General features: G+C 39.6%; 1 protein-coding gene across 4 annotated transcripts in view; it reads left to right on the top strand.

The window, feature by feature from the left end:
* The window catches only part of LOC129358537 (plexin-A1-like), a 204,467-nt gene that overhangs the window by 99,877 nt on the left and 87,916 nt on the right, over positions 1-16,674 (top strand). For all 4 annotated transcript variants that reach the window (XM_055027665.1, XM_055027663.1, XM_055027664.1 and 1 more), the window contains exons 5-9: positions 1,267-1,367; positions 4,831-4,954; positions 5,851-6,004; positions 7,509-7,608; positions 16,365-16,479. In XM_055027665.1, the coding sequence (XP_054883640.1) occupies positions 1,267-1,367; positions 4,831-4,954; positions 5,851-6,004; positions 7,509-7,608; positions 16,365-16,479 (594 nt within the window). The remainder of the gene's footprint in view (positions 1-1,266; positions 1,368-4,830; positions 4,955-5,850; positions 6,005-7,508; positions 7,609-16,364; positions 16,480-16,674) is intronic.

The raw sequence follows: 16,674 nt of genomic DNA, 5'->3' as shown, positions 1-16,674 counted from the left end.
ACACTATGATCATTATACCTACTTGCGTGTACAGGTTTTACAAAGTGTTTAATTCTGCTAATCACTAATCAGCTGTGGTCTATTATTGCAAGTTTATACGTACGAACAATTGGCACCTAATATTTGCATAATTGTTTTTCCAAATTCATAAGTTTCATACAGTAACATTACTATGCCTTTGAACAGCACCAAAACAAAATCACTGCTTCCTTGTGTCTGAACAAAGGGAAATTAGGAACAGACTGACTCCATGTTTGACGTGGTCCAATAATTACATGTAACCATAAACGCCATTTAAATCTCCAGCCATCAACAAGGAGACGTGTATTATGTCCCAGAGATTAGCCTTCGAAACATCTGTATCAACCCCAGACCAAAGGCAAAACAAAGGGAAAAAAGCTTTTTACTTTTTATGCAACTCCTCAATATCTGGTTTCATTTGTGTGTGCTCTTTCACATGATGAAACGCGAGTCGGGTGGCATCTCAGAATTGGGTTCGTCAGTGAAGAAAAGTTAAATGCAGCGTTGACACTTGCAACACTTGTGTGCGTTCCAAAACACATGCCCACTTTTTTTGCACACCGGCTCTGCGAACATATGCTAGCAATCTGTCCGTCACACGTTGAAACACACTCGATCTCCTGTGAATATCTTGAAACACACAAGCACACTGTAAGGCCCGGTGGGGCGATGTTGTGAACCATCTGTCATCAGCTTTAACTAAAGTGGAGGGGCTAAATTCGCACACTTGATCTTGTTTCGTAGGTAACATCTGTAGCCTATCACCAGGTTGGTGCAACCAGAGTGGTGGTTGGGGTGATTACACACATGCTCACGCACACGCAGAGTCATGTCACATTGATGCAACAAGGCCCTGCTGAGCAGGCTTTGCAGACCTGAGAGTCTAGTCTCTGAAATGTCCTTCTCCTCCACCTCCTGTTGCTGTTCTGAGGTCAGCCGTCAATCAGGCGCTGTCGCCACAGCCACCTGTCAGGTGTCCCAGCATGCTTTGCAAGTCTTCAGCCATTGCATGCTTGACTGAAGGCTGTCACACACGGCTGAACCTGGAGTCGCTGGCCAGAACACACACACCCACTGACTTCTGACGAGAGAAAACGCCTCGGCACAAACACCCACTGACTATTGGGAGAGCAGATATTTGAAACTGAATGTGTGCAGCTTGACTTTGCTGTATATTTTTTATTTTATTATGGTGACACTGATCCTTTTCTTAAGATCTCTGTCTCTGGTTTTTGTTCTCCGCAGGTGGTGAGAGTTCCAGTGGAGAGCTGCGAGCAGTACAGCACTTGTGGGGAGTGTTTGGGCTCCAGAGACCCTCACTGTGGCTGGTGTGTTCTCCACAATGTGTAAGTTCTTCACATACACACTTCCACATATTTCTGTGATGATGTATGTTAGAATGGCACCATCTTTCCTGTACCTTGCATCAACAAAGTAAGAATCAGAAGAACTCCTTTTTATGTCCCTCTACAACCTAAATGGTAATTAATTTGATCACACACAAAAGGAATGATTTATCTTTGAATAAATATAATTAGTTCTAAATAACTAGTCTCCCCTTTTGACTTTCTTCGACTTGGCATATTTCAGCCTTACGGTTAGTGATTAATTGTTTTTGTCATAGTTATTATTATAATTAACTTATTTTTACAATTTACAGAGTGTGTGTTTGTCAAAGCATCAGCTCTAGTCCTTTGCATTCTGTGAATAAATGTTCATTCTGTATTCTGTATTCAGTCTCTTAGCAGATATCAAGGTATATTTCGTAGCAAGTGCCTTCTCATGCATAGTCTTTGTGTTTATTAATACATTGTCATGTTAAATGTTATTTTACTTTTTATGCGCTTTGAAGCATCGTTTGCTGAAACAATTCAAAATTTGGTTACAACAATAAAAATTTTATCTGGGAAATTTTAATTAATTGACCATAAGACTAATATGTTAACAGAAATGCAGATGGAGAAGTTAGTTTTAGCGGTGACAGATGAGGGTGGAAAAGCAAAACCTCATATCTGAAATACCTCTGACAAAATCATCCACCTGGTCGAGTTTAAGTCAAACTAAACTTTTCTCATAATTTGCATAATCAGATATATTAGAAAATAAATCAGTTTTCCAGCTTCTGGTTCAAACATTGTTTGCCTTCATCTGCAATGAGTCTAATCAATAGCTAGTTAAACCCCCCACCTCCCAGCTTGACAGTGGTCTCCAACAGGTGGTCTACAGCTGCTTGTCACATTATGCCTGTGAAATAAATAACGTTGGGGTTCAAGATCCATGTGTTGCGACCTGTCAATATGACAAACGACTTGAAGATTTCACCCTGACTTCAAAAAGGTTTTTTTGACCTCCTGTGAGAATCCTTAGCAAATATCTGCAGATGAAACAAGTTCTGTTACACGAATTAGAAAAATCTGAGTTCAGATGAGTGGGAATTTTAAAAAAGCATTGGTGTCTCTCTCTCTCTTTTTTTTTTTTGAATCCTTACTATTTAAAACAATTTTTTCTAAGATCTTGTGAAAGTGAACAAAAGTGGCAGCTTGTACTTTGAAAACCCTGTTAAAGCTTTACTGAAGTGCTGCTAAGAGCATAAAGCCTTGTAAATCTGTTATTGGAACACAAACAAAATCATAGCTTGGCCTCATTTTTGACACCATTGTTTTTCTTTGCTGAGTTTATTTTTGTTGGTGTGAACACAGTTTCGCACACCTGCATTGCTTCACCTTAAGTACTGTTGTGGGATTTTGAGCTAAGTCCTGGTTGCTTTAAAGTTCCTGTAGAAGATAGGAAATTTAGTCTTTGGATGAGTCAGCAGATTGGCTAAATAAACCCTAACACATTGATCAATATGGATAGAAAAATGTTCAGATGTACACATAGTTTTTCATTTACATCATGAAATACTGACATTCCTGGTACAAAACTGGATGGTTTGCAAGCTTTTCTCTTTGCCCTTCTGTTGTAATGGAAAAGCCGTCGTTCAGTGTAATTACAGCTGCAGTTCTTTTGTGAATGTCTTTACTAGCTTTGGACATCTACAGACTGAAATGGTTGTCCTTTCTTCCTTGACAAATAACTTGAGATCAGTGAGATCAGGTTGACATAATTTATTGTTGACTTTGACTGCACCAATATAAACCATTATATTGTAACACTAGCTGTATGAATAGGGTAGCTGTTCTACGTTTTGCAGAACTTCCCTGTCGTAGCTTCATCCATCTTCCCATTGACTCCCTGTCTATATTGTCTGGTGTCTTAAGGTTTGAGTTAGTTTTCCTCCTGGCAAAGCTTACAGTATGTCACCCAAAAAGTTTGACACCATTTAGCATGTTTGCCTGTTGACAATCGCTGCAGCTCCTCCAGGGTGGTCATGGGCCCCTTCTTCTATGATTCATGCTCTCCCTGCTCCGTAGAGAGAGAATACATATGGACCAAATGTCAAAATAAGTTAAATTGGTGTGACTACTTTAGCAAAATATGGCATATTAATTTCCCATCTGTGCTGTGTGCGTACCCAGGGGAAGAAGACTGGTTACATATTGTTAAAATCTGCCAGAATGTTAAACCCTATTTGGAGAGCCTCAATGCTTGCCATAAAATCATCTCTCGTGCCATTAATTAAACCTACAGCACATATCACCACCTTTTTCTTTCCTCAAGGCACACACACACCACCTGAGTCCCAGTTCAATAGCTATAACCTTCTACTTTGTGCTCACGTTAACCTTGTGTCCTTTAGTCAGCTTGTTTATTTCCCACCTTAATATTGCCAAATCTGTGCGAGGCTCTTAATATGGCAACATATTAATAGGTAAATTATTTATGAGCTTTTGTTTTAGCCCTCTGGTGCTTTCAGCCACATTATTAAAAGTCACAGTGTTCTCAATCGGCAGTGGAGTTGAAGGGAAATTAAGACGTTGGCTCACAGATGCAGGTGTTTCCAGACAAAAGAGCAGACTTCATTTACAGCATTACACAGTCACCGTCACATGAGCAGTAAAAAGAAAAGAGGTTCATAATGAGAAAACCTGTCCATACCTTTGTACTGCTCTGCTGTCACCCCCTCTGTGTATGTGTGTGTCTGTCCCTGGGGAGTGGTTGCCACAGCGTTTCCCTCCGAGCGAAAGTGAAAGCTAACCAAATGAGGGAACGTGGGGAGCTGCTGTATGGAGCAGGCAGTTAGCATTTTTTTCTGCCTCTGTCATGTTGTTAAGGCCTTGCGGAGTGCCACATCAGCACTTTCTTCTCACCACTGGGAACAGTTGTTGTTAGTGCATAGGTGAAGTAAATGCATTATGAATAGCTAATAGCGGGACGACCACAAAAAAGCTGAGGCATATGCTGATTTTTAGCACGATCAGTCGGTTTGTAATAAGGCGGGTGGAGGTGGAGCGCTGGTGATGTGGGGCAGGCTGGAATTGCATTTTATCAGTCCAAAGAAATGTTGGAGATTGCCTGTATGTCTCCAGAGAAGTTTGGCTCAGATGGACCTGCAACATAAAGAGATTCTGGGTGTGGTTAGGGAGGGTAGTTGTCTTTGCATGTTGGGAATTTTTGCACAGATTACGCAAGAAATAAAATCAGGATATAATGTTCTAAAATAGAGGAAGATTTTGTCTTCTTTACATTTTAATATTCTCTTTTCTTTGGCACTTAAGGCTGCATATTTATTATCTTGATATGGTTATTAACATTTAGTTGTAACCACTCTTTTCCTTCTTCCCTCCTCATTGTCTTCATCATCCTCCATATATTTTCCTTTCCCTTATTTCTTTTCCCTTGCACCCTCTCCTCCTCGTCTCCTCCTAGATGTTCTCGTAAGGACCGCTGTGAGCGAGCTTCAGAGCCTCAGAGGTTCGCCTCAGACCAGAGACAGTGCGTGGAGCTTACAGTTCAGCCAAGAAATATATCTGTCACCATGTCTGAAGTTCAGGTATGTATGCTTTCCATTGGCTCATATCCCAGCTGTGCCTATGTTTTAATCATGAGGCTAAAGTAAAGATGGCACAAGAAGCATTGGACTCATGCAGATGTTTGCTTTAAGAAGAGCATTTTCTTCCTACTCCTGCTTCAGATAAACAAAGATATTGGTTCTCATTGAAGGATATTTTAATTCAGTAATTTCCCTGATATTTTGGAAATTATGCATTCTATTTATTTTTTTAAATGAAGGTAGATGTGAAGATCAGTACTGGCATTGAAGAAAGAAAAGTGATGAGCCAGTGATGATTATTCTTTAAAATATCTAGTTTGGGAGTAAAAGGAAACCTCCAAACAGAATCTAGTGCATTATACATTAAAGAAAGTGAGAAATTCAAGCATGGACATTAACATCTGTTAATTAAGTCTTTTCAAAGGCACCATCAATTCTATTCTTAGCTACTCGAATATTTAATTTACATAAAGAGAAGGTGGCACTCCTGTGGACCAACACATCCAACAAGGATCAAGTTTATAGCCAGCAAGATGAGTTCCTGACTCTTCACTGTCTCTATTGATTAAAACACTACAAACGCCAGTGTCTTTAACAGCCCCCATTCTGTCAAAGTCTCCTTAATGTGACCATGTAGGTTTGAGTGATTACTTTCCATCATTTTCCATCTGCACGATACACATTAACCTCCCAGTATCTGCTACAGATGTGCACACCCATTCACACAAGCTCTCGGCCTTTTATTCCTGTTCCTGTCATACATACCCACACCCAAGCCTCACTCCCCTTCTCCACAACTCCCATTAACCCCCATGTCATATCTTATAACAATCCATGTTACGCCATGTCCTTCCATTGATCTTGTGCTGATCGTCTTGCTTGTGCTCTCTCCATAGCTGGTCCTCCAGGCTCGTAATGTGCCCGATCTGTCAGTGGGGGTTAACTGCTCCTTCGAGGACTACGTGGAGACAGAGGGACGGATTCAGGGAGGACATATCTTTTGCTTGTCTCCTTCTGCAAGGGACATCGCCCCCATCACCAGGAACAAAGGTTAGGACTTGAAAAGTCGATGAGTGTGAAGTCATTGGGTAGTGAGGTCATTGGGGTCAGCCAGGGTGCGGTCAGGGGTAGGTGGAGATTCAGATATGTCTCAATGACATTTCTGCATGTTGATTTATGGATCATATTTCTTTTATGTCATTCTTTTATTAAGCCTTCTACTACCCTGATATAATGTGCATTAAGGCTGAACTCTCAAAAGGCAATAGTCAGATTTTTTAAAATCATTTTAGAACTACACAATAAGAAACTATAAGAACACGATTCTGAATATTTTTTCAGTGAATGGTGACTAAATTGTCACTAGTACCAAAGACAATATCTCCATGTTACTTTCAATATTAGCGCAGTTATTTTTGCTAGCGTTACTAAAACAGCAGCCCCTGAATTTATTCTCCACAGATCGTAGATCTTTAGTTTAACTCTGAGATTTCCAAAAAGCTGCCGACTTTCCCAAATCCAGCAAAGGGATTAAGACAGAACAACTTTTGCTGGTCTTTCTCACACAGATGTTTCTAGATGTCGAAGAAAATTCAAGTTGCATCTTAACAGCTTCTTGGTTCGTTATCTTCTGACTGAAAATAGCCAACTTTTGAGTTGTCACTCTATGACAACTTCTACACTGAAGGTCGTTGAAGTACTTGAGTGATGTGTGTTCACTGTGAAAACATCAGATTAGTAAAAATTCTGACTTGCTGAAAGACCACCACCCAGTTTCTGGGTGCATCTCTGCTGATGCATGTCCTTATGAATTTTTGCTATTTGCTTAATGGAGAGTGTTAAATTAACCATAACAGCTGTTACAGACTGCTCTTTGTTAGAAGATCTTGTTACCACAAATATGCTGTCCTTTTTCCCCACAGGAGAACACACTATTCTGCATTCATGTACTGAAAATAGAAATGCTTTTGAATTCCTTATGTCAGTTTCGATTTGGCCTTCTTTGTGTCTAAATGAATGCTTTTCTTGGTAACTTCTTTTCAAAGCACCAACTTCAGTGTGGTTATAAAAATATCCTCATCTTTATGTTTTTTTATTCATGGGAATTCATTTCATGTCCAATTTTGTCACACTAACTGAAGTTTAATCTTGCATCGTTTTCATTTTCAAAGCACTAAAAACATGTCAGACTGTGTGCTTCGGGACTCTTGAAAGAGACAACTCAGAAGTTACTCAGCCCATTATGTCCTGTTAGGAGCTCTCATCATTAACGGCATCCGAATGCCAATTGGAGCTATTTTTAAAGTCATCCTACTGCAGTGAAGCGTGTTGCTATGTTACAGTGTGTGTGTAATTTCTTCAGGTCAAACAATGAAAAGTTAAAAAGTGTTGTACTGGATCGGTGCTGAAGTTAAATTAAAAGATGCCCTAACCTATTTTTGTTGTTCTTATACAATTGTGTAACTGTTCATCAAGAAAAGTTAAATACAGACAAAATCTTTAGAGAGAACAGTGTAGATAGTTTCTAATATATTTCCCTTTGGATGCCATGCAGGTGACAAGCGGGTGGTAAAGCTCTTCCTCAAGTCTAAAGAGACCGGCAAAAAGTTTGCCAGTGTCGACTTTGTCTTCTACAACTGCAGCGTCCACCAATCGTAAGTGAGAATGTTTAAATCATCTTATCAAATATCAATGAAGCTCATATACGTGCATCATTAGTGCCTTGAAAAAATATTTATGTTGTTTGAACTTTTTAGTCACACATCAATGTTACAAAGTGATTTTAAGGGATAGTCCAACACAGATTTGTTTATAATTTTTAAGTGAAGAAAAATACTTGGTTTTCAATGTTGTGTTAGAAATCAAAATCTGAAAATTGTGACATTTTTTGTGTTCAATCACAATCAATATTTTCATTTCAACTAAAGCTAAAAGTGTTTGGGGTTTATGTCTCCAATTGTGAACGTCCACATCAGACATTTGTTGCCATTTTTCTTTTCTTTTTTTTTGCAAAAAGCTCGAGATCAGTCAGATTAGATAAAGTGTCAGAAGAGCAATCATCCATTCTTCTCCTCTTTGACATTCTTCCCTTTCTCGATGGAGGAAAACAAAATCTCCCCACACCATGATGCCACCACTACTATGCGCTGGTGGCTGGTGTGAATTAGTCTTCTAACACACAGAAGTTTTGGTCTCATCTGACCAGAAAATCCTTATCACATATTTGATGTGTTCCCTGCATGATTCACAGCAGATGACGATAAACATCTGAGGCGTCTTAAAACAGTTTCACACAGGACCTAATTTACTAAATAGGCCACCTAAGAAGGAAATGGTTTGCGCTGAACTCTAACGAAGTGTGGGAAAGTTTTTCTGTTTTCTTTCTTTATTCTGAAAGTTTTCCTTTTGCCTTTGTGTACTTGTACTCCCTGTCTTGCCCTCTTTTCTTTCTCTTCTTATCTTCTTCATATGCAGCATTGGTTTTAGTAACCTTTCCTCCTTTCTTTCTCACCTGCTTCTCTCTGTCATTTCTTGTCCTTCCGTTTGTCCTTGGTTGCTTTGCTCTTTTCTGGCATGCATCCTTGCGTCCTTCATTATGTCCTTGCTTTCTTCTTCCACTGTATCCATTTTACTTTCCTCTATAAAAAGTTAAATTACATTAATATTAGTGGTTGTAACGTGAAAAAGAAAACAAATGATTGCCTTGGCTTCTTTTCTTGCTGTTCTTCTGCCTCTTGTCTGTCTCTGAGTTGTTTCATGTCACACATCATGAGACATACACGCGCGCACGCACACACTCGCACGCACACACACATAATTCCACCTTTTTCAACCCTTTTTGACGTATCGTATTGGTCTAGTATTACAGTTGAAGTGAAAAATCAAATGTGCCATACATATGAAACATTTTAGTTTCAGGATGGAAATTAAATGCTTTTTATCATAACTGACAACAGCTTAATGATTGCTCAATGATTTATTTATTACACTGTTGTCTATTGCAATTCCTCTCAGTAACACACTGACTTTAATTTGAAAAAAAATAGACTAGGCTTTGTGACTTTATAAATTTGCTGTCTTGCACTTATTCACATTGAAAACAGAAATTGCTGCAACACTCAGTACTTGCAAATAAAACTGTGTGCCCTTTTAATAAACTTTACTGGATTAACATGCCCTTAATTCTGTGCCTTTTTAAATCCACCACCAGTAAAGCCACACCCCTGCATCAGTCTCCACCATGGTAAACGAATCTTCCAGTTCCTCGACCCCAGCCCACACAATACTGTCCCTCCTGTCAATCCGTGGCAGAAACGTCTGGTGGGGTATTAGCCCTGGGGCAGCAGATGGCTCAGAGGCCCCTCGGGTGCAGGCAGGACTCCGCTCTAGCTTCCTCCCCCCGGATACTGGATGAGCCTCCTTCGAGGATTGTCCGCAAACACACAGTGGCATAGACACATGCATGCACAACCACACCTTTCCCCACTGTGGCACTTAGCAGTAACTGGTGCTGTGGATGTCTTAGACACCTAATCTGTTATTGTGACCTTTAACCCAGTCCCCCCACTTCCCCACTCTTGTAGACAAATCCTTTGCCTCAGAAAGATGATTAGCTCAGCTGGTTAAGGGTGTGGTGGTTTATGGTGTCAGATCATCTTTAAATTATCTCCCATGAGGACCTCATTGTGTTTGCTCGACCTCTTGAATACTTTAAGTCATCCAGAGTACCTCTCATATCTGATGGAAACCCTATGGTTGTATATGCCCAATTGTTAGGAGAGTAATCATATAAAAGAAATAAAATTGCACTGGATGTTTTCCCCAATTGCCTTAAATTCTCGCGAACAGTAAAGAAGCGTAGAGGAACCAATGCAGAAAAGAGAGTTGCCCATTAGAAGTTATTCCCCCAATGAACTCTGATATTATACGCTCTCTGTGCTGATCTAATACGACCTTTGAGTGATGTAATGGACGCGTTTAATGAAGTTACAGACAGGCCACGTCGCATCTTCTCCAGTAACTCTGATGGTGAAGCGAGACGCAGCGATAAGAACCCCATTTAGAACTGGCACTCTGTCCTGTGTGCATGCAGAGGCTGGCAGACCTTTGAAGTGTGGAGTCTGATGAGATCAGACTGGTAATGTTATTGCCATAATGGCTGCGTGGCCACATGTGCCGCTTTGTTTCTAGAATGCGCTGTAATTCCTGACAGAGCTAAAGTTTCACTTAAAGCAATTATTTTAAAAATACTGAAGACATTTACTTTGCGAAGGAGAAGTCCTCCTTTAAAGGTGTTAAAACACTAATTATGAAAATGGATCAGAAGGTTTTATCAGGGTAGCAGTTTTCAATAAGAATATGACCTTGTGCATTTGAAACAAATGCACAATATGTTACTTGCTTCTAACAAACCGCTAATCAACAGTATCAATTGGTGCCTGTAATACACACTGTTCGTATTGGTCTGACGTTCACCATGCCAGAACAAATTAACCTACTTCAGCTGTTTATCAGTCTGACCATTGATGTCCGACACAATTCCACTTGATTCTCATCTCCCTTTAGTGCTCCGTCTGACATTTCTTTCATTGAGCTAGATTTCTGTGGTTGAATTTCATGAGGATGAGCGTATAAGACAGTTTATTGCTGGCGAAAATATTGTTTGGCTCAACACGTCTCTCTTCACAGTGGAGGATAGTTGGATAGTTGTTCAGAGCGCATTCAACTGTAAAATTTGTAGCTGACACATTTTGTATATCATGACCAAACCTTAGCGATTTGTAATGTTAAATCCAATCATTTAAAACTTTGTCATGGTCCATGGCTCCAGCCAACAATAGTTTTTCAATAGCCAGAGGTCCAGACCGTCTGCATGAATTAAACCGTTTAAAACAACTGACTGGTTTGCACCAGGTGAGCTGTATCCAGATATATCTCCAAAAACTCTGGAGCTCTAAATGAGAAGTTTTAATATTTTGTTACATATTGCAGGAAGTGAAATCTATATATTATGCAGATTAATTTCAGATGGAGTAAAATATTTCAAGCCTTTACTTCTTGTAATTGGATCATTTTGGTTTACCAATCATGAAACCCCAAAATTTCAATATTTCAGAAAGTGTTTTTGAAAAAAAAAAGAAATACTAGAAACTCATGGAGATTCACCCTAATTATTAATGATTTAAGTTTTCAGCAGGACCTCATTCAACTTCTTACGAGGTGCTAGTTTTTGTTGTACAACGTCTTTACATTAATAGGAGTAATAGGTGCGGCTCATTTTGTTTTCTCTACAGGAATGTCTCCATTTTTCTCATCGGGACATGTGTTGGAAAAAAACATTTTAATTAGCTTTGTTGACACCTTTGTGTCTTCCAGCGCTACATGATCCTGTGAGCACTTGATCAGGATGGTAGAAACATTTTTGCTGCTCTTGAAACTATAACTGTGTAAAGTTTTGGTATACCTCAAGACTGAGAAGCATCGGTTCCCTGTGCATCATCAATTTTTAATGTTGAACACAGTGTAGATTTTTCTGATGCCTGATCCCTGGGTCCTCCTGAGCACATGCCCCTCCTCGTTATTTACTCAGCAGATTACATCGTGGCCCTGCTCCCTTAAAAAATGCCATAAATTTGCATAGTTGTATTAATCTAATTACATTCCCTAGAGTTTAAGTTTGAGGGTTGCTGAGATTGAAATAGAAAATCACCCACAGCCATGATTACTGCTTAATTAAATATTTCCATATGCTTTTTTTTTTTTTTTTTTCTCATTCCACATCCCTGTGGTTAATAAAGATGGAGAGTCTGGAAATGATTTGAAGCTTAAGTGTATGCATGAGGTCATATGAACCACCTCCCCTCACTGTGGTCAGTTTGATTTGGTCGGAGATTAGATCATTCCTGAATCTGTGTTGTAATGGACCCCAGAAAAACTCAATTTAAAGATCAGCTTTTTAGAACAAAGGTATTTGAAATGATGAGCTTAAAAAAAGGCTTAAGAACTATTAATTTTCTCCCAAGCTGAACTCATACATGTAGTAATACCATTTGTTTTGCATGAATATTGAGTCCTAGTTTTTTTTTTTTTCTCTCCGTGTCAGTTTTTAAGAAATCTAGGAATCAAATTGATTGACAATTCCTTAGAGGAGTTAAATAATTCAACTCCTTCCCTTTGAAATGAAGAGCAGCCAATAAGCAGCTCGCCCAAATGCAGGACAGTCAGACATGCCTCATTGGAGGACGGCTTGCATTTAGCCTTTCAAACTGACCAAGCAGACACTCCAGCAGGGAATCAGCCTATTGTGTTTGGCCTTGAAGAAACACTGCTAGTGTATCTCGATTAGCATCTGAATATGAAAGGCTTAAATTAACAATGCGAGCCTGGGTATACAGGGAGCATGTCTCCAGCTGCTCAAAGCCTCAGACTGGCTGCAGGCAACGGTAAAGGACATGAAGGCGCAATAAGGCGTTGCTGGGGGGTCTGAAAAATAGAACCCGGCCTTGATAAAGAGAATCAAACACCCTCCAATGGCACTAGGTGGGCTTTTTCTGATGAGGGGGTGCACCTGGCCTGTAATAGAGACTTTGAGATCCAACAGCAGCTCGTGACAGGGAGCGCAGCAATCGAAGAGTGAGCAGCAGGGGGTTGCTGCCGCTGGCCTTGGATTGGACGCATAATGGGACCTTCTTTTATTTGAAAGTTCATGCTTATAAAAGTAGAAAGAAACACAGGCAGTTACCTGCTGATATTTTTCTCATTATTTCAAAGTTGCTGCTCGACTAACAAGCTTGATTTGACATGAATAAAAGATTTAAGCTGGATAAAAATGGTTATTATTAGGGTAATGCGACAGATGTGATGACTGATGCGGGCTGCTAACTATACATTGTACTGTTCGCTGTTTGACTCAAGTTTCCTGCTGTTAAGGTGATGTTGAAGTGTATTTTGATGAACGTTGAGTCTCTGAACCAAACTCTTTGACATTCAGAATTGTGATCGTTTCCGTTTGAACAGCCACAAGCATTACAATGAGCCCAGCGAGCTTAGTTGATGTTCATTTCTTTCATTTGTTTATCTAAGGGTTTAACAATACACGCTCCTCGAGAACAGTGTTGTCGTTTAAATGATGTTGTTGTCTTTCTCGGTGACTTTTCAAAAATGCAACTTCCAACAAATCCAGAAAATTATTCAGGTGTTTTTGGAAATACAAATAAAAAAATGAAGCATGTTCCTTTGGGGTAATTTTTGGGTTTTATCTTGAAAGGATACGTCATAACTTCTTTGCAAATATAATATTAAATTTACTGTTTTATTTTTTTTTTGTCCCTTATTATCTCGGCTTTTATGTTTTTATTTATCTCTTAGTGCTATGAAGTTTTTAAAATAAATTTTTTGTCATCTCAAATTTATGTTTTTTTTGTTCTCTAAGTTTGGTTGCTTTTAATGTGTCTTCTATGTCTGATTTCAATCAGTGTGAAATACTTAATGTTTCACTTTTCAATATGAAAATTGCTTTCTGAATATTTAATAGCATTTTCCAAAAAGCTAAGAATCCATTTTTTGCCATACCTTGTTCATCCTGACCACAATTTTATTGCAACTTGGGTTTTAGATGATATGTACATAATTTGGTCGGGATTTGGGCTTGGGCTAGATAATGCCAGTTTTGCTAACTATACCCAGTCGCTGCAGTTAGACAGTTTTCTGACCCCGTAGTAACTATTTTTCAAAAAAGCAATGAGGGATAGGTCAAGTCACTTTTCCTGTTGTTAATGGAGCCTCTCTGTGACTGGTGTAAAAGAAAATATTGTTATTTTATTATAAAATTGCAGAATCCACTGTGCTCCTCTCCCAAAACCTCCCAGGTGGTCGAGTCCTCCCAGTTGGAGGATATGTTCATGCCCTCTTCATCCAGACTGTAAATAAATAATACATGCTTGAAGCCATTACTGACAGCCATTGCTAGATGTAAATACAAAACTGCCTTTGCCTTAAATACCTAAGCCCAAATAGCCTTATTTTGTCAAAGCTTCATTGTGGTAGTTTGATCTACATCTCTGCATCGTGATGGTAAAACAAATCAGTGCGTTTCTATTGTCGCTTTTTGACATAGTTAAATTGTTAAAGTACATATGAAAAAAAAAGTTTGATCACAAACTTCCTTTGGGTTACTTGGTGTGAATGCGGTTCATCTCAATTAAGGTGCAGATGACTCTTACTTTAATTATTTCAATTATACAAATTACATTCTAATGTGCAGCCATTTGAAGGACAGCCCTCTATCTCTTTTGTCCTGCAGCGTCCATCCCACTACCTGGAGGCTGCAGGACAAATTTCACTTTGACAAGGAATTCTGTATAGCTTGATTTTCTTTGGATCTCATTCCTTGCAATGTTCTGATTTGTCCTGTATCGACCAGCCATCTGTGGATTCTCAGAGCTGGACTAAAATCCCTGCTCTGACTTTAAATCTGAGCGTTGCCTGCTAACCCAGCATAGCCTAATCGCTTTCCTTCCATTTGTTGGCAACGTTGACAAATCTCCTCTTTGCTCTCGTGTGGTATTAAGAGGCCTGTTATTTCCTTAGCTGCACATCTTTTATTCTAAATGGACAGCTTCTGTCAGCACAATGCTAAATTGGTCAATTAAAGCGGCAGTGGGATTGAATTAAGCTCCAGCCTCTGATCTCGTTCAAAAGGAGGGGGTTTCTGGGCTGGAAATGATCACTTAAAGTGTGCACCTAACAAACGAGCGGCCCTAATTGATCCAAATGAATCCACGTCAGGGTTTGATGGATTCATACGTGGGCTCCATCTCAGAGCTCAAGAGTTAAAGCCCTCATTTTTCATGCGGATAAGGAAAAGAGGAAAGCTGGCATTACATAGGGTTAAAACACACTCCGGAGCTTGTCAGGAGGGCGAGTGTGCTTTCTGTTGTTCCAGACAGATCCACATACATCTACACTTGGCAGATGTGGTGAAATACAAAGCAACCTGCTTGCTATGTTAGCTTTATTAAATGCAGTATTTCATTGTTACCCAATAAACCATATGCTGACACAAATCCCTAGCTAAATAAGGCACAGAGATGAATCCCTGAAACTGCGCTTTAGTAAATTGCTCTTTAGTAAGCTTTGCAATGGCATGAGGCTGTTTTATTTGCTAACAAGTAATGTTTTTATTAGAGTATGCTGCACACTTAGAGTTTCTCTCCGCTTATTTGAGAAACTGCATACATAAACCTTTATGACTCTCCTCCTCGGGTTTTCTTTAGATATGAGAGCCCACATACAGATTCATAATCATCTTCAGATATCCAAGCTTATGTTTCATCTGTCTCCCATGAGACTGCCACCTCTCCACCTCCTCTCTCTCATGATACCTGGTATATACACCTCTGTAAGGGAAATCCACCGGCTTTTGATGTCTCTCTCTCTCTCTTTGCCCCTCTCCTTTCTTTCGTCTTTCTCTTTCTGCCGGTCTGTCGGCACCTCGCCTCTGACAAAGCAGGTGAATTAAAAACGGTGGAGGGCTCTTAGCCCCTTGGATGAAAGAGAGCTTTAGAGAAAGAACGGGGGGGACAAAGCAAATGGAGAGGGGTATGTGAACGGAGAGCCTAGTAGAGATGGTGAAACATAAGGGAAGGTTCACCACTGAGTGGATAAAAAGAACGTAACGAGAGAGTAACAGTATGCAGAGAGTCGGATGGTGGTTGGAGAGGTCTATGGATGTGCAGAAGGTGAAAGCAATGGGAAGTTCAGAATGAAAGGGATGTTAAGGCAGGCTTTAAGTCTAAAGATGGGGGATGAAAGGTGAAAATGACAAAACCATTTCATAGGTTGAGCAAATGTTGAAAAAAGACGAGTAAAAAAGATATTTAAGCAGATACTCTGTTGGGAGATGGTCGAGGCAGGCAACCAGCTGGTAGGAGATTCCCACGGTAAAATAACCCTGAGTAGAAATAACAGTTTCCACATTTTTGTTTGCACTTAAAAATGTGAAGGTTACACTGTGTCACATAGGTTGTTTAATGGCCAATTCTTCATCCAGTGTCCCTCTTTTTTGCATATTTATCCTCCAAGTTAATGAAACTCTGGTGACTCTGGTACTTTCCTTAGTATCATTGTAAAAGAATCTCAGATTGTAAGAACAAATTTTTGTCATTTTAAAACTTTCTAGGACCTTCTATACCTTATTTGTCAATGCTATACTGATGGCCATGATTTTTAAAAACACAATTTGTTAATGCCATCATTTTTCCACCTGTCATAGATTTAAAGATGTCCAAATGTTTTGCAAAAAAGAAAAAATATTTCTGTTTAGATTTAACATTAAGGTGCAATAAGCTGTCAAAACAAGCGTCAGACTCTGCTAACTACCTGCATGATCTCCTCCAATCTCCATTTTCAGCTGCCTTTCCTGTGTGAATGGCTCCTTCCCATGCCACTGGTGCAAGTACCGCCACATGTGCACCCAAAACGCCAACGATTGCTCTTTCCAGGAGGGACGTGTCAACGATTCAGAGGTAAGACCCCTCGATGTTTCGCCACATTCAGGACGGGTGTCATTTCAGCAGCACACATTTGTTTTCTTTGCTACTACTTAAAAGAAAAAATGTACCATTTACTCCGAAATGTGCAAGTATTAAATATATCACATTCACATAACTGTCATATTTGTACACATGTAGTAACACACATAGCAACATGAGTTGAGATAT

This window comes from Poeciliopsis prolifica, unplaced genomic scaffold, assembly GCF_027474105.1.
Source record: "Poeciliopsis prolifica strain line A6 unplaced genomic scaffold, Auburn_PproV2 SCAFFOLD003, whole genome shotgun sequence".
NCBI classification, from domain to species: Eukaryota; Metazoa; Chordata; class Actinopteri; order Cyprinodontiformes; family Poeciliidae; genus Poeciliopsis; species Poeciliopsis prolifica.
Note: the sequence above shows the minus strand (reverse complement) of the source record. Positions and strands in the feature narration are given on the sequence as shown.